Source organism: Antrostomus carolinensis, unplaced genomic scaffold, assembly GCF_000700745.2.
Source record: "Antrostomus carolinensis isolate BGI_N321 unplaced genomic scaffold, ASM70074v2 scaffold51614, whole genome shotgun sequence".
NCBI classification, from domain to species: domain Eukaryota; kingdom Metazoa; phylum Chordata; class Aves; order Caprimulgiformes; family Caprimulgidae; genus Antrostomus; species Antrostomus carolinensis.
The window spans coordinates 1-17,902 of NW_010311068.1; the positions used below are offsets into that span (position 1 = coordinate 1).

A 17,902-nucleotide genomic window follows, 5' to 3' on the forward strand; every position below is an offset into this window, starting at 1 on the left:
CCGGCCCCTTCCTGCCCCGGCTTCCTGCCTCGGTCCTGGAGGTGCCGTGGGGTAGAGGGACCAACTGAAACCGAAACACTTTGTACAGGTAAATCGAGGCCTGAGATCATAGAGAACGTGTGTTGCCAGAAAAAATGCGGTCCGTAGCGTAGTTTCGGAAGGGAGGTGTCTCTGTGCGTCCCTGTCCATGAGAGCCTCCTCTCCTGGCAGAAACTCTTGAGCTTGTTGGACAGTTAAGGAGGGAAAATGAAGTTCCTCAACATTTTGTGACAACAGGTAGAGGAGACAGCTAAGGAGGTCTCACTAGTGGCAGGGCTACCATGTTACTTACATCCAGGGAGTCCAGTTGGGCTAAAGTAGGAAAAAAAGAAACTTCATTAATTAATGGAAGTATTTATTGGTTACAGCTGCAACAGGAGGTGGCATTTACAGCTTAGCTGAAGCTTTGTTCCTGCAAAGCCTTTGAGGCTCATGTCATTCTACAGCAGTCGTTAGACATTGGTGGGATTATTGACCACACATAAATTAAAAGTCACTAAATCTTTGTAGGGCTGGGGTTGTGTGAAAGACTCAAAGTTCTGGTAAATTATAGTGATGGTCTCTGGAGTTGGGCCTGGCAAGACATGTTTGAAAGATGAGAAGGAGTCTGCAGGCAGCTGCGAGTGGTGCAGAGGAAATGCAGTTAACCACGCGGAACTAACTAGGGTACTTCTGTGGTGAAAAGTGCCTGGGGGACTTGGAAATACCCGTTCATGCTCTGGAAATCAGTTATGCCCTGCCAAGGGAGTAGGTTACAGGTTAGGTCACTGTGGAAGTCATGGTTTTCGTGCCTACATATTCCTGGCACATTGGCTGGCTCTTACCACAAGCCATCGCTGTCAATTGCTCTTTAATGTTTGTGCCTCCTCTGGGGTGATGGGATCTTCTGGGCAGGGAATCCCTTTAAGGCTGTTTCTCTGCCTTTCCTCTGGGAGGATTTCGGCGCATGCATTTCAAAGAGCTGTTTGAAGTGTCGCTGCTGCAGACTGGCTCTAGTCTGCCTGGGTCTCCCTAGGCAGAGAGCAGCTTTGTGTTTGGGGGAATTTGTTTTGCATCAGTTTCTTTCTGCTGCAGTGAACACTTCAGGGAGCTGGTTAACAAACAACTCTTTTGAGTGTGCTGTTTACAGATGTGGGCAGAACCCCAGGAGGGAGTTCTAGCAAAAGTACAGGACCTACGTGCCAGGAAAGCGCAGCATCACCCTCACTCATCAGCACCCAGAGGACTGTTGTGCTCCAAAACCATAGTTGGGTGATACCAAGCTCTCAGCTGACCTTAGAGCCACAGTTTGAGGATGGAGATACAGCAGGAGCGATTTAGGGCTCTGACAGCCAAACTCTTATGAATCTTGATGCCCCAATTTAAGGTAAGCCTTAAATTTAAGCCTTGCAGGAGAGGCTGAAGGCAGAGGCACACTCCAGTGCCACAGCCATGCCCACAGTGATGCTCAGCTGTGGCCTGGATGACAGAGAGGATGGCACACTGCCTGCCTGCCTCTCCCATGGGAGCACAGCAGAGGAGGCAGCAATGCTGGAGCATCACATAACTGTGTGCTCTCTGAACGTGAGGCAGAGCTCTTACAAAACCTCACAAGTCACCAGGGATTAACAGAGCTGGTCCAGCCACCAGCTGCAGCATCCCAGGAGCTGATACTCACTGTTGTCATGGCTGAACTGCTGTGGTTACCCGAGGAGCCCCAAGCTACCCACTGAGCAGTGTAGTCACAAAGCAAATTGCAAGGCTGTTGCTCCTGTGTTGCCCCAGCCAGAGCGTAACAGATGTGATTTGGCTGTAGCAAGGTCTTGTGACTGTGTTCCTCTGTGGACTGCTGGGTGGGAAGAGGGGAGAAGGGAACAGGAGAGATTTGGGACTCACACTTTCTACTTCCACTCTGAAATCTGCAGAAACTTACCATCTCTTCTCACTGTGCTGGACTTGGCTGCCCCTTCTGTGAGTCCAAAGTGCATGTAAGGAACACAGGAGTCAGTCACTGGACACAGAGTGCAAGAGCGGGCACATGGACAGGGGTCTGAGAACTGTGTAAGGAGTCAAAGCTGTGACACAGCCCAGCACTGAGGGCTCCACTTTGGTACAAAGCAGAGAGGCAGTAAATTGGGACTGGCAGCCTTTTGACAAGGTAACTGACCCTCCACCCTCCCCTGCAAGCTGCTGGCCAGGGCAATTCCTGGCACTGGTTTGCTTCCTGTCTGTCCACATTCCCTCTTCTCCCTGTCCCTCTCTGTCTTTCATTTGGCTGGGTTTCTCTCCTGTGTTTGTCATACGCAGACTCAATGTTACAGATCCAAACTATGTCCCTCTGCTTCACAGAATCACTAAAATCACATGATTTTACAGCTGGATAGTTATGAATTCCATAAAGGATTATGTGTTTATACTACTTTGTAAATAAAAGACAGTTGACAATGCATGAAAATAATTACTTCTCAGACCTCCTGCTAAGTTGAGTCTTCTTGAGAAGTAAGGCTTTTCATTTTCATTCCCTTTTTTCAGGGAGTCTTTTAAGGTTTCCCTGTCTCATAAAGTGATGCTTTCTGCAACAAAATAATGTGTGAAATCATTAGATTTCGATACTTAGAATAAACCATCAATACTTTGAATCTTTTCAGGGCTTTGGTACAATAATTTAATTCCTGGCAACCAATATTTCCCCACTGCTGATAAGCTAGAAAAATTGTAAATATCTTTGTACCCAGTGACACTGGGGCCAGCCATTAATTAATGCACAATTGCTGGATTATCTGTGCAACACCTTGGTCCGTGCTGTTACATGGGTATTTTCAGTTAGAAGCAGACATTTCTTTTACAGAAGTGAGAGCTGAAGTGTTTGGGGAGCGTTCAGTGCCTCTCTGCTGTGTAAGGCAACTGAAATGTGATCTACAAGATTAGTGGGGCTTGTGGGGAGGGAAGGAACGTGAATTATAGGAAAGCTGCCACAGTGACAGGGCTGAGTGCTGCTGGTTGGATCCAGGGTCGGGATCTCAGCTGCATGGTAGTCACTGGAGAGCAGGGGTCAGACCATGGCCGGACTGGAACTGTCCTCAGCAGTTACTGCAATTAACAGGATTGTTGCTCCAATGTATCCCACTGCGTAGCAGTAAAAACTGTTCTGAAACCACATGCCTAATACCAGGTTTGTATCTGTACCACTGTAGCATTTCTTGGAGAGATCATCAGTAAGGAATCACCTTGAAGAGACTATTATGGCTCTTGCTGCTTGGCACTTTTTACTGAAGATCCCCAGTACTGTGTCCCTGCGGGCTCCCCTGAGAAGATCTCTCCAACTTTGCAGCCGGTGCTACCCAGTTCATGCCTCTTTGAGTTATGAAGCCATAAAACAACAGTACAGACCAGAGGTGCCAGAGTATTTCAACTTTGCAAGAGATGTGCTGGACAGATGGACTGACATGGAAAAGGTAACAGTTACTTGGCTTCTCTGATGCTGAAGTATTTAATGCTGGTCATTAATGCTGAGTTTCTGACAAATCCAATAACCAAGACACAGGGGTTATGTTCTGATTCTAATCTGGTGATCATTTCACACAGTTTGAACCTGTAGATCCCTTAGGCCACCCGCTGTCCTGTCCAGAGTCCAAACAGTTCTTTCCTTTAATCAGGAACTGGAGTGAGTTTGAGTGTAAGTTAATAGGTGCCTCATAAATGAGACTGTGAACTGAACCACTCTAAACCTTGCATCAGTTCCTCCATCAGCCATGACATGCACCGTACCTGGGTGGGTAGGGAAATCACTTGACCTCTCTGTGTTTCATTGTCTGCTTGTAAAAAGAATAATAAATACAGTGTAATGTCAAACCTCATCCACCTATCCCAAATATGAAAATTTTTGTGTCCGAGGACTTGGAATCTACAAAACTGAACAACTTTGAACCCCAAACCAGACATGAGCTCTATGCAAGGAAAGGGAATATAGAAAAAAAACCATGGAGTATGGGTCTATCAAATTTCTTACTACATAGGTCTGGTCTTTATGGATGTAGGAGGCTGGTTTTGCAAGCTCAGGCTGTTCATGATGAGGTGCTAAACGCAGTTATGTCCAGCCTGGCTGCAAGAACAGAGCAGGGGTATCACCTGTCTGACACAATTGTTCCTTTTTCAAGAAAAACAGGTTTTGGCAGGCTGTAAACAGAGCAGGGAATAGCCTCTGGAGAAGAGGTTTTGCCCTTTGAAGTGCACAGATAAAATCTGCTCCCCTGAAAATGAACCTTAGTATTGTACCTTCAACTAGATAATAAGGTGTCATATTCTTGTTGTGCCCAATTTTTTGTTTGGGAGGTGACCTACTACACTGCTACTGCTAAATGCATTGTCCCCTTTTAAAGCACATTGTATACATACATTTCAAATCACTTCACACATCGGTTAGGTGAGGCATTGATGAAAGGTCATACTGCCTGGACCTGTGCTTTTGAAACTTGATTTAATTTTCAGAAGTACCAGACAGGCCCAATTCCAGATGAAGTTGAAAATTAGTTCTGCGGGCTCAGGAGATTCTGGGGCACAACCCAGATGCACCCACATTCATCAGCTGCTTTATGATGTAACCTGAACCTAAAAGATTCTTCTTTCTCTGTGCTGATTACTATAGACCTGTTCAGAGTGTAAGACAAAGAGCTGAGGAACAGAATGCAAACTTAATTTCCTAAATTATATTTACAGGTTGTTCTTTCTAAGGGAGAGTTCTCTGCCTCATTTGGAATCAGTGGCAAATTTCTGTTGCATTTCCAGGTTTCTCCAGCACCGAATAAGTGATGAATGCTTTTCTTCCTCAAACTTAAAGTAAAAGTAAAGGTAAATATGTTTCTAAAATGAAACATTCACACTGTACCCTGTTTTTCTATAGGAAGGAAAAAAGTCTAAAAACCCTGCATTGTGGTGGGTAGATGGTGCTGGAGGAGAAGTGAGGTGGAGCTTTGAGGAGCTGGGAGTGCTCTCCAGAAAGGTGGCGAATGTACTCTCTGATGCCTGCAGCCTGCAACAGGGAGACAGAGTTATTCTGATTCTGCCCCGGATCCCGGAGTGGTGGCTAGTTAATGTGGCTTGCATGAGAACAGGTTAGTAAAAACACAGAAATGCTATATAGGTATAAAAGTTATGACTTAAACCAATCCTTACTACTTAATGCACTCAGAACTACCAGCATGCTAATGAGGATTGAACTAGTGTCATGCTGGTCAAAAACACGCCGAGTTTTTTTCTTCGTGGTGCTTTTAAGACTTTTGTGCATGTTCTGGCTGGTAAGGAAACTCTGTAAGTCCATGTGCCTCTGTCATTCTGTTTCCAGTACTTGGGACACATCACAAATGCACTCTCTTGCTTACTTGCAGTGAAATTAGCCCGCACTTAATGGAGTGTTTCACATGTTCCCCTATGGGATCTGTTAAATGCTCAGCTTCCCAGTATTTACCACCCAGAATTGTCTAGGTGCCTTACAAACATTAGCAGTATACCTTGTGAGGCAATGGCTGTATTTACCAGTAAAGAAATCAAGTCCAGAGAGATTTGTTCCAGGGGCGGTGTTTTCAGAACAAGGGAAGTTATTCTGTTGATTTCTTTTCGTGTCCTGTGATCAACCTAGTATTTGCTAACTTGTCCTCACATAGCATCTAATCCATCAAAGAAATCGGCATATTTACAAATGTAGGGCCAAGTCCTGCTTTTAGTACAGCCCTGGCCCACTCAGAAGAATAAAGGAAGCTGAAGTCTGTTTGTAGGTACAAGTGTTATTCTTAAATGTTGAGTCTGTTTTTCCATTCGCCTTCTTTCCCTTTAGGAACTGTCCTGATTCCTGGCACACAGCAGTTGACAGCGAAGGACATTCTTCATCGACTACAGAAATCCAAGGCAAAGTGTATCATCACTGATGATACTGTGGCACCAGCTGTAGACTCAGTTGGGGCTGAATGCCAGTCTCTGAAATTCAAGTTGCTTGTGTCAGAGGGCCACAGAGAAGGATGGCTGAACTTCAGAGATCTCCTGAAGTGAGTAACCACCGCTGTCACAGTGCCACAGCAATAATGAAAGAAAAACACAATGGTTTGTTTTAAATGGAACATGTTGGCACACAACAATGTATTTTCACCCTTTTTAGTACTGCACAGTTGAAAAATTTCAATGTTTAGAACATTTTTAATTGCTACAGTTATTTTGGTTAATTTTTTTTCAAAAATGGTCTAAGTCAGACTTTCAAATCACTTTATACATCATTTTGCTTATTTTAAGAAATGCTCCTTCTGATCACCAGTGTGTGACCACAAAGTGTCAAGATCCAATGGCCATCTATTTTACCAGTGGAACTGCAGGATCTCCAAAAATGGTTGAACATTCCCACAGCAGCTATGGTATTGGCCTCACAGTAAGTGGAAGGTACAGATATCACTTTAAATCAGACATATTTCTGTAGCTGGTCATATAGCAAAAGGAAGAGAAACACAAATTTTTTACCATAAACTTTTTTTTCAATAGTTTAAAAAACAGCAGTTGTTTTACATCTCAAAGTGGAGAGTTTTTTTCCATAAAACAAGGCAGTTTGAGTCCAGGTGCCTTATTGTATAGAGAATGTAGCAGTCATATAGTCACCAACTTCTTTTTAACATTTTCTTTAACTTTTGAAAATTTTTAATTGTGTATAGTTAATAGATTCCCCATGAACTGAACATCAGCACAAGTTTATCAAGTCTGTACCATAAAAGGGAAAAAAATAAGGGTCTCTTAGGCTTCTGAATGCATATGTGTCTGGATTAGACACAGCTCCTGCAAGAACAAGATGCTGATTGTTCAGAATGTTTAAATTTATAAAGCAATGTTGTTTATAATATAGATATGGTAGTGTGCTTCACTCTAACAGGCAAAGAATCAGAAAATACCAAACTAGAAGTAAGTAAACAAGCAAAAAAAAAATCCTTATCCCTAAAAATGAGTTCAACAAAACCCCAGCAATCTCATACGTATTCATACATCATGTTCTGAGGCGGTGTTAGGTTGTCTATCAGTATAGTTTTTCCCTTAGAAAAATGCAGCATCAGTCAATCCTGATGACATCCTCACTATGCTGTGACTTACTCCTGCTCAGACTCAGACGTTTCTAATTACCATTTACCCAAACAACCAGTGGTAGGTTTGCTCCACTGGCACATCATGTTGATATTTTAGTATTTGCCTTATTCCTGACAAACAGAGGCTGTGGACTGTTTCCTTGTGTTAACAGGTACTGGCTGGACTTGACTTCCTCAGATACGTTTTGGAATACATCAGACACAGGCTGGGCAAAGTCAGCTTGGAGCAGCATTTTTTCATCATGGATTCAAGGGGCCTGTGTATTTGTACATAAGATGCCACACTTCGACCCAAGCATTGTCTTTGAGGTAAGTGAGGAGAGCCCAGCAACAAACAGCACTGTTCTCTCTGGCTCATCTTGCCCAGGTTTTCATTTCCCCTGGTGCTGTACGAGGGCAGCACACAGCACAGTTAAAACTTTCACAGGGCCGTAACCAACCAATGAGTTAAGTAGTGAGTACTGCGAATAGGTATCCCAAAACAAGAAAATATTTGACATCCAAAGTTTCATCATATACTCTGCTCTGGACTTGACTGCACAAACCTGCAAACATCAAAGTGAAGTACACAGGAAATTGTTCTGGCATTTGTGGAGCGTTTTGGTGTTGTTATTAAAATAAGTCACAATAACAGATGAATAAGAATTTCAGTTGCCTGCACCATGTAATTCAAAGTTAAGGAGTGAAGAGGCAGCGAGAGTGAATGTCTTTAACAACAGGCACCAACATTCTCTTACCTCCTCCACACACAACTCTTCATCATTTGAAAAAGACTACCATGTTTTATTTTAAGCAGAATGACTTTATAATCATATCTGTATTAATTAGATGGCTGGAAATTGCTGTTTAATATTAGGATATGTTGAAGAACACTGTCAGTTGTACACCTACAGAGCATCTAAAAGGTAGCCTTATGGTTTCACTTGTTTTCTATTTAAACTGCAATTATGAAGAAATTCTGCATGAGAAACTGTAAAAGTTTCAGGAGCAAAAAAACTTTGGTGTGTTGAACTAATTGTAAAATTATGTAGATTCTGTGTTGAAGAAGAAACTAATTGAATGTAACTGCTCTGTGTTGGTGTTGGCAAGTACAGAGCTAACTGCTTTTAGGACACTTAACGTTTTGTTCGTGGGTTTCATAAGCTGAATGCAGAGATCGTTGCATTACCTCTTACAGTGAAGACAGGACCTCACAGGTTTCAGTATATTGTCAAAATTTACTTTTTTATTCTAAATTCTTTAGTGTCTGTCGAGATTTCCCATAACTGTCTTCTGTTCTCCTCCAACTGCTTATCGAATGTTTGTGCAACATAAACTGTCCAGGTAAGCAAAAGCAGAGTATCCCTGTTGGTTTATTTGATCAAAACAGTAGAGCAAATGCTCATCTCACCTTGATTTTATTCCAGTTTTACAATGGCATAACAGTAACTCAGATCATGTATTTCTCAATGTTTTGAATCTTCAGTATTAGGAACAAAGTCAGAATAAAGATTTAGGGGTAGCTTAATCTTTTTTTTTTCCAGATTTGATTTTGTTTAACACTATACAGTTCAAATGGAATGAATACAATTCAGTAAAAACTTTGTTCTTACATAGAAAGAACCCCACATACAGGACTACAGCAGTGAATGGGGCATAGCAGATAGACCTTTTGCCAATTATTTGTGTTCTCTTTCCCACTAAGCTATACATTCAAAAGCCTGCGGCACTGTGTGAGTGCTGGGGAGCCAATCAACCCTGATGTGATGGAAGAATGGAAAGCGCAGACTGGGCTGGATATTCATGAAGGCTATGGACAGACTGAAACAGTATGTTCTGCTTTACAAATGTAAAAATGTATGCTTTACAGGTACAGCAATCAATTCTCTTCAGGGCACCAAGAAAAAGTTATTAAAATGATTATAAGCAGTTATGAGTTCTAGGGGAAAAGTCAATTGCAGTAAGCAACACTGGAAAAACATAGCTTTTGTACGTCATGGAACAATCATAACAGCTTCACCCAAAATCTAGGGGCTTGGTTTTCATTCCTGTGGGCTTTGGATTGGGGACTAACACAGAAAGGATATGTTACTCATTACGGTATTCCAAATTCTGCTTTAAAATCTATCCTTAGAGCACTGTCATTATTTGGAACTGTGGCCATGATTCTGAGGGCATAGTTTATTTCTAGAAGTTTTATAATTGGATATATGATTATAATGAGGGCAATTAGTATTATAGAAATACACAATATTAGCTGAGTATTTTAAGCCTAAGCTGAAGAATGAATGTACAAGCCACAATTTAATTTTAAAAAAATCCAAACCCAACACCACTTGTTACAGGTGCTGATCTGTGGAAATTTTAAGGGGATGAAAATCAAACCTGGCTCTATGGGAAAGCCATCTCCAGGGTATGATGTCAAGGTATCGTACACCTCTAGTGACTCAATCTCTCTCTTGCATAACCACTTTCCTTTAAAGAGGTTTGAAAGCTCTAACATGGAATTGTACCACATGCCATCATTCAGCAGTAAATGAAAGAGTGAAGAAAGGGACGTTACTGCCCTAAACTGAGCATCTAAAATAGGCAATTGGACTTCCCTGTTGCACTGTCCTCAACAACATAGGTGACAACCCACGACTAACTGCCAGTTAGATATCAAACATTAAGGCAATGATAGAAATTAAATTGTTAAGTTAAGGAAGTGTGGGAGTGAATGTTGTTTCCTGGTGATAACAAAACTGTTGAAGAATCGAGCACCAGATCAATTTGCAATATAGGTTAGAATTTTTAGTGTCTTTCCTTCAGTTCTTCAGTTTTCCCACTCTGTTGCTTATGATCCTCTCCGGGGTCTTACTAACTTAATTACATGCTTGCTTTATAATTTATCTTCAAGATAATAAAACTGTGTTTTGTTTATTTTTAGATTATAGATGAAAACGGTAATATTCTGCCTCCTGGAAAAGAAGGAGATATTGCCATCAGAGTAAAACCTACGAGATCGCTTTTTCTTTTTACTTGCTATGCTGTAAGAACATTTCTACAGTTAAAATAGATATCCTGTTAAATCTCTGTCACCAGGAATCTGATGACCCATTTCATTTACATAGACTCTGAAAATCTGTGGGGAGGAAAGAGGGATTTCCATTTTTTTCCTGCAGATGCTTTGTCTTACACAATTAAGTGTTGCATGAGATTGTCCTACCTAGCAAGTTAAAATCCACTTTCTTTTGGTTGTTATTTCCTTAATATAAAGGGAAATGTTTGACAGACACCCTAATCCCAAAATACTCTTTGACCTAAGGACTAGAGCCCCCATCAGAGAAGTCAAACACCGTTCAGACCCCTTCCATCCAGAATTGAGCTTCATGGAGTGTTTCATGCACAGCAAAATTTTTCAGTTTTTTTCCACATTAGTTAGAATTTTCAGTCCAACAACCAGTAGAATAAAAGCACAGCTTTCAATTCTGACACCTGGAAACCTTACTGAATTTTATGGATAATATCAGCGTATAATCAGGCCTTCTGAGCAGGTCTGAGCATGCAAGAAAGGAACAGCATGCATACTGTGCATGCTGCCTAGAAAAATTCCTGCAGAAATCAGTTGCATTTGCCTTAGAAAGAGCACTTATTAATTGTGCTGTGCTGAGCCAAACTTTTCTGGGAGTAAAAAAAAATAATCTCAGGATAGGAGATGCTAGAAATACAAAGAAAAAATTATTAAAAGATAATCACCTGATAGCAAATTCTCAGTTCTGTAAGGCTCTATATTTCTGCAACCTTCAGTGGTTCCTAAAGCCATGGAGCATAATACAGTATGGTTAAAAGTTTAAGTCAGTCACATTTATTGCAATTTATTAATTTTGTAATAGTGAATTAATAATTCTCTATTATTAGTGTCTCACCTGAATCTGATGCACATCACCACAGTATGGACCAGTCTGAGAAGCTGAAATTTTTGAATAGTTGCCTGTACCATAACTTAGATCCTAAGTATGTTAGAATGCAATTTCATGTATTTTTCAGGTAGTTCTCATGTAAAATGCAATTTCATATTTCCTAGGAAGATCCAGAGAAAACAGAGGCAACAATACGTGGTGACTTTTATGTCACTGGAGACCGGGGGTTTATGGATGAGGATGGATACTTCTGGTTTGTTGGAAGAGCTGATGATGTCATTAATTCTGCTGGGTAATTTAAGACTGATAAACAATAAATCATTAAATTTGAATAACACAGATGATTCATATGTGATGTTAAGCTTATGTGTTATCTAATACAACTAAAAGCCCTTTCCTCTATTTTAAAGATACCGTATTGGACCATTTGAAGTAGAAAGTGCCCTGGTAGAGCATCCTGCAGTGGTGGAATCAGCAGTTGTCAGCAGTCCAGACCCCATCAGAGGAGAGGTAAACAAGTTAAACAAGCTTATACATTTAAGTAGCTTTCTGCATACCAGAGCTAATAAAGCCCAACTTCCAGTGGATATGTCTAGCCAGGGATTTATTTTTTTTTTCCTTTTTAAAATTAAAACTAAATAAATTTGAGTCACCATTTTTACTCTATTAGACACTGCAGAATCCACACAGGAAAAAACTGACCAAGGCAATTGCCTCAAATCCAATGTAACGAAATCACCATTTGAAGCTTTCCCTGTCATTCAAATACTACAATTTTTAATCTATTAAATGTATATAAACTGCCTGCACGGTCCAGACCAATAGTGAGCACCCACAGACTTTGGCAAAGCTTTCTGTACCTGCCCTGTACATTACTCTGCAGTTTGTCAGCAAACATTTGGTTAATGTTTCAGATTTTACTGTTGTGCAATACTGTTTCATTGGCAGTTAAACCATTTGCTGATGTAACTTCTTTAGGTAGTGAAAGCCTTTGTTGTTTTAACATCTGACTATGCTTCACATGATCCCGAAAAAATGGTGAAAGAGCTACAAGACCATGTTAAGAAAGTTACTGCTCCATACAAGTATCCTAGGAAGGTGAGTGCTCAAATGCCCAAATAATTTTCAGTACCATAAGACAGTGGGCATTAACTGTTCTGTGGCTTACAGGCCTATGCTGCTGAGGGTAAGAAAAAGTAAAAATTTAGGTAAACTATCTTATTTTGTATTACAATTTCCTCCATTTCCCAATAGATGGAGTTCGTTCAACAGCTGCCAAAAACTGTTAGTGGGAAGATCAGAAGAAATGAACTGCGCCAGAAGGAGTGGAGAAAAGATTAGAAGTACTTGTTGCTTTTCTATAGGATTTTTACAAAGTAAGATTTTGCAGATTTACACAGTAACATAGAGTAAAAGACATTACACTGTGTGCTTCACAGTTTAGGTTTGAATAATTCTTACCCAGTTCCCAGCATTTGGCTGTCCCAGGTGCTACACTAATAGCACAAAAGCAGTCAGGCTGATACAAATGAAATGGGAAGATCACGTAGTCAAGAGCACAATAGGTGATGTGTATTAAACAAAGTATTTAATGAAGTGTCACCAGCAATTTATCTTCATTTTTATTTCATTTAAAGGATTAAAAAGAAAAAAAAAAACAGTAAGAGTTTAAAAGGACACAAAAGAATCACGTTTGAGAAGTGCAACAACTTCTAAATAATTTTTTAAAAGTCGTAATCATTACGAGTATATTTAGAAAAAAGCATAAATAAAATGTGTAATATTAAAATATTCTTTAAGGACTGGACTAGTAAAGAATTTAAAATACATGATAAAGCAGAAATTTAAGATTTATAGCAACAGCTGCTCATACTTTAATTTTAGCACTTAAGTTTTATCTGTTCTCTCACACTTCATTAATGAGATACTTTATGATATATTGACATTTTTGTATGCTTGAGCAATTTCCATTTCTATGTTAACCAAGCAGTGTCATTTTTGTCCCATTCTCAGCACACGTATCTGACATCATTTGACTGTCCCGATTATATTAAACATAATGAACTTACTGTTTAGGATTCAAACAAAAATTTATCAGTTTTCAAGTCCTCATAGAGGGTCTAAGACACAAATATTTTTTGTTGGAAGGATTTCCTAGATTACCTGCATAAGTTCCAAGAGAGTTCGAAGCATCTGCATTCAGGGTGAGACCATTAGATTTCTCTTTCAGAAGCGTGTATTCCCACTTGAAGTATCCACAACCTTTCTTCCTACCTTCGTGTTTGCCAACAGGACAACAAAAAAATGCTTTGCCATTATTTGGACCAGGATTTGACACGTACAGTTTTTTAGCTCTTCGACCACAGTTACATAGCGGGGGAGTCTGTTTTCCATTTTTCACAGCTCTTACAGGCTGATTCAAATTGACTGTGGAGTTCAGAATGGCAGGAGACGCTTTTGGCAAGTTTGAATTTCTTAAAGGTAAGGAACGATCAAAAGGTGCAGTTTTCTCTTGATATATAGCAAAAGACTGTTTTTTTGCTGGTGGGAATGTTTTTGGACTAGTTGGTTTTCTTTTAGGAACCTCTGAAGGAGTAACATAATTTCCAGTTAATGCTGATTGGGCTGAAATAGCATTTACCTTTGCAGATGGTAACTTAAAAGCTGCAAAATCTGAAGTCTGCCTTTGTACTGTTCCTACATTATAGACAGTAGTATCGGGACTTCTGTAAACAATAGATTCCAGAGGTTCCACAGGTACTGTGGTTTTCTCCAAACTTTGATTATCTGAACTCATCACAGCCGATTGTTTCAGAATTGTCTTATCTTCAGACACTGTTAAAATATCTGTACTTGAGTCATCTTTGAATTGAACAGAGTCTGAATTTTGTTCATATTGAGATTCTGGTATTAAAGCGACATCTTCCCAGTCGGTCAGCAGAGCTAAGCAATCAGAACTGGTACTGATATCTTCATTGGAGATATTAACTGAGGGGATGGTAGTGGAGACGAGCACTAGTCCTGATCCCTGTACTGCAGGGCTGTGCCTGGCTGTACTCAGAGGTTGCCCGTTGTTCAATCCTTGCCGAAAGCCTGTTGACACAGTCCTGTGAGATTGCTGTGCCTGCTCAAGAGGAACAGGAAATCTGTCAGTGGATGCTGTTAAAGAGCTTTGGGCTTGAGCATGTAACTCAGTCCTTGAGCTGCTGCTAGGTGTAACATTGACATCTGCAGAGGAATCAGTGCAAGTGGTTTGTTGTTCTTCTGTTTGTACATTAAAATTTATCTCAATTCCAGCAATACTGTTGTGGTTTTTCTCAGCCAGGGAGTTTGTTTCACAAGTTCCATCTCTAGATGTTTCAGGTTTGCTGTTACTTCCCAGTGGAGTCTTGTCAGTGAAGTTTATAGTCGGTCTTCTGGAAATTAAATTACTCTTCAGCTGTGCCTAGGGAGTCCGTAAACAAAAGGGGATTTTAGAAAGTGAATACCCAGAAGTTTTAGGAATCGATGCACAAAATTAATAAGTGTATCAGCCCAGGGATGTTCTGTTCAGTTCATAGTCAAGATCCCGGGTTTGTTATTTTAATAGCTCACCTTTCATCTGTATTCCAGGCTACAGAGCAAGTAGAAGGGAAGATATGAAGTAGTTACTAACCTTATCCAAAGATTTAGTAACCTTCAGCACACATCCATCACAAATCAGCCTCCAGGCCAGACGGGCAGTATTCCGAGAATCATCCAACCCTTCAAAAGTATGGTTATATTAATGTCTTCTTTTTAAACTACTACTGGAGATAGTTCTTATTAGAGGGAAAATGTAATCTAGGTAAGCCTTACAGAACTGACAGGGATTCATAGAACTCTGACATATTGTTATCTAGTTCAAAAAAGTAAAGTAAAAAATTCCAAAAAAATTCCTTGTGCTGAAACATCTGAAGGAGCAATCCATAGAGCTGAGTATGTATCCACAATTTTTAAAAACTTTGCTCCATTTTATTAACCATGTAAAAAAAAGTAATCCTATTGTGCTGGTATTCTCTTACACTAATAGGCTATCCAGAGCTGTCAGGTAAAATCAAGTTTCCTTATCCTTCCTCCACCTCTTTTCTTTTGCACCCTAGCAATTCAGAGATTGATCTTGTTGAACATGCACTCAACAGCACTAGGAGAGATTTCAGAAATAAAGCGTGAGGTTAGAAATAAACTCTGCTCTTTGAAGCATCTAGGCTTTCTTCTTTTGATGTTTTTGTTGGACAGAACATTGCCTAACCTGGAAACAATAGTTACTGTTTAGAGTAATGACTAGCTATTACTAGCTGCTTCTGTTTAGCTAAATAAACTAAGTTAAAATAGTAGCTATTTAGCTTCATTAAAAATATATATATTAAAAAGAGGATCGTCATACCACACTTACCAGAATGTTCCCGCCCTGCAAAAGCTATCCCCAAATCCTGCAAAGCACCACTTAGCCCTTTAGGCTTCCTATTGTAGAAGGCCTAGGGGAAAAACATAAGTGTTTAACATAAAGCATTTCAAAACCTCTTCATAGTGAGGAGAAAACCATTTCAGAAATACCACCTTATGAATAATCAATCTCACAAGGCAATTGTATAAGTCAGGTATCTTCATTTTACAGTTGGGATAAATAAGCTTAAGACCATTAAGTGACTTACTCTGTGATAAATTAGAATTGAAAGAACATGAATCCCTCCCTCTGTCTGAAACTAACCCATTCTTAGCTCTGGAGTCATCCACGTGCACTTTATGGCTGACACTGATGAAGGCCTTAACAGAGCAGCACTGAAGAATGAAACTATAAATAACATCTCGAGATGTTTAAACTGTTGCATGTTGCAAAGGCATGGGCATTAATGTATTTGGCATAGGTATAAATTTTTCTTAAAGGAGAAAAAGTGAGTATTGCTACCCACTCCCAGTATTTCATTTGGTCACAAGAAAGGGAGAATATTCACACTGTTTATACTTTTAGAAACCTAATTCTGGTATTTAGGTTAGGGACCTAAGCTTCAAGTGTCAGGATAAGTAGACTTCTGGCTCACCCTTTGGCAGTTTCCTTGACTACACAGGGGAAGGTACACTCAGGTGCTGTTAGCCCCCAAGTTAGAACTCTGTTGCAGTGTAGACTGTGTCATAAAATATACATTCATTTTTTCAGTAGTGTTCATTGCTGTTCAGAATATACTTTCTGGACCAAGTACAGTTCACGTGCTGGACCTTTCAGTACCTCTAAGCAGATGGTGATGGCCATTTTCTACACAGCAATGTAAAGCAGCAATGAGAGCACACAAAACCAGGGAAGCAAGCAGAGCAAAAGATGTCAGGAAAAGAAAGGCAGCTCAAAAAATGCTCCTAGGGTTATCATTCATTTATTGGAAATAACACCAGGTTGTTTTCCTAGCATTAAGATTTGTATTAAAATTCACACAGTTCTAGGGCATGCAATTTGTTATTGAGAAGTAACAACATGGAAAGAAAACAAATGGGTTACTCTAGTCACTGGAACAAATGAGTTACAAATGGGTTAGTCTAGTCACTGGAACATACAGTATTGGCTTGTAACCTCAGATACAGTTGGCCTTTGAGATGATAATATGGGTATAAATGTTTCACAGTCTATCAGTCTTCTCACCTTGTATGTTGCTTTGAGATCAATCCAGGAATTTAAAATGTCAGGCTTTCGCAGCTGCTTCCTTTTACACTCGTACTGCAGACACACACCCAGGTCCCAGTCTGCACAGAAAAAACCCACAAACAATCTATCACTAAAGAATTGGCCCAAAATCTACATAAACATGGCTTAAAATCTACATAGAGGGACAGACCATCAACATAATAGTAGCATCCTGTACTCCTGGACAGGAAACTTAGGCTAACAGGCTTTGAGCTAATAATGTCTTTGTACATAAAAAGCGCTTGGGTTGCTGTAATGGGACATCAGGGTAAGGGAAACCCTGTGATGGGTCAATCATTAAATCGTTTAGACACACTAAGACTGGTGACTGCACCTCACTATGTGTAAAGCAGAGAATGTAACAATGTCAGAACCTGGAGATGAAGATGTGAACACATCAGGATTCAATGGATTTCATATTTTTTTATTCCAATATTGGACATCTTTAATGCCTAGTAACAGGATTTTGGCTCCCTAGAAGTGAGGACGCAATCTCACTAGCACCACCGAATGTTCATTTTTTAATGTGTATTATTGCTTAGAAAAATAAAAGCAAATGAAAATTATATTTACCTGTCCAAGTGACAAAGGTACATGGTTTTGTCTCTGAAGTAGAATGACTTGGAATATCTGAACTGAATATAATTTTCTTCTCCTTTTGTATCTTTTGAATCCATTTCAAAAACTGTGATAAACAAATGTTTAGAGGGACCCCTTCATCAACTTGATTCTTTATGGAACAGAACAAGAAGTATGTGTTAGTATGCACTGAAACTCACCTGAGTTCTGTTTCTCTTTAGCTCTTTAAAGGCAATTTTTTAAAAAAGTGAATAGCAATTATAACAGTGTAAAATAATACTAAATAGCAATTATACCTGTGTTATGCCAGTTAGTTCTGTACAGAATTCAGAGAGAATAGGATGCTCCCGGGGCTGGACATACGTGTGGAATTCAGACTCAATCTCTCCCGTTGAAGTGTTTAACAGGACTGCTGGGAATTCGACTGGGACAGAGGAAAAACGAGGGGAAAAAAGGAAAAAGGAAAGAAAACCAAACAGACAAACCCAAGAGACAAAGCCAGGCCGGTTAGAGCTGTTCTCGGGAATTGCTCCATTTGCTTTCGACTGGGGCTGAACTGTCAGGGCCGCAATGAGGACACAACGTTCTCGATGACCCGGCCGCCCCCGCGCCCCCGCACC

At 40.1% G+C, this 17,902-nt stretch overlaps 2 protein-coding genes across 2 annotated transcripts; one reads left to right on the top strand and one right to left on the bottom strand.

The window, feature by feature from the left end:
- Positions 1-3,260: 3,260 nt before the first annotated feature.
- Positions 3,261-12,352, top strand: LOC104518249 (acyl-coenzyme A synthetase ACSM3, mitochondrial). The gene is made up of 13 exons (XM_010166606.1): positions 3,261-3,473; positions 4,919-5,129; positions 5,849-6,056; positions 6,298-6,441; positions 7,283-7,439; positions 8,374-8,453; positions 8,815-8,938; positions 9,455-9,535; positions 10,039-10,140; positions 11,176-11,303; positions 11,422-11,521; positions 11,990-12,109; positions 12,266-12,352. Exons 1-13 carry the CDS (start codon positions 3,261-3,263, stop codon positions 12,350-12,352), a joined length of 1,755 nt encoding a protein of 584 aa, XP_010164908.1.
- Positions 12,353-13,112: 760 nt separating this feature from the next.
- ERI2 (ERI1 exoribonuclease family member 2) lies at positions 13,113-17,706 on the bottom strand (the record flags this gene model as incomplete). Its single annotated transcript, XM_029084658.1, has 6 exons — positions 13,113-14,456; positions 14,667-14,755; positions 15,426-15,507; positions 16,662-16,762; positions 17,277-17,433; positions 17,579-17,706. Coding segments are annotated over 6 exons (1,901 nt in total), but the record flags the coding sequence as incomplete, so codon positions are not given.
- Positions 17,707-17,902: the final 196 nt, after the last annotated feature.

Excerpts from the sequence above, each read along its gene's own strand:
- LOC104518249 (XM_010166606.1), top strand. The coding sequence starts at position 3,261 with ATGGCTCTTGCTGCTTGGCACTTTTTACTGAAGATCCCCAGTACTGTG. Across the intron at positions 3,474-4,918 it reads GATGGACTGACATGGAAAAG|GAAGGAAAAAAGTCTAAAAA; the intron begins GTAACAGTTACT and ends GTTTTTCTATAG. Across the intron at positions 6,442-7,282 it reads GGCCTCACAGTAAGTGGAAG|GTACTGGCTGGACTTGACTT; the intron begins GTACAGATATCA and ends TTGTGTTAACAG.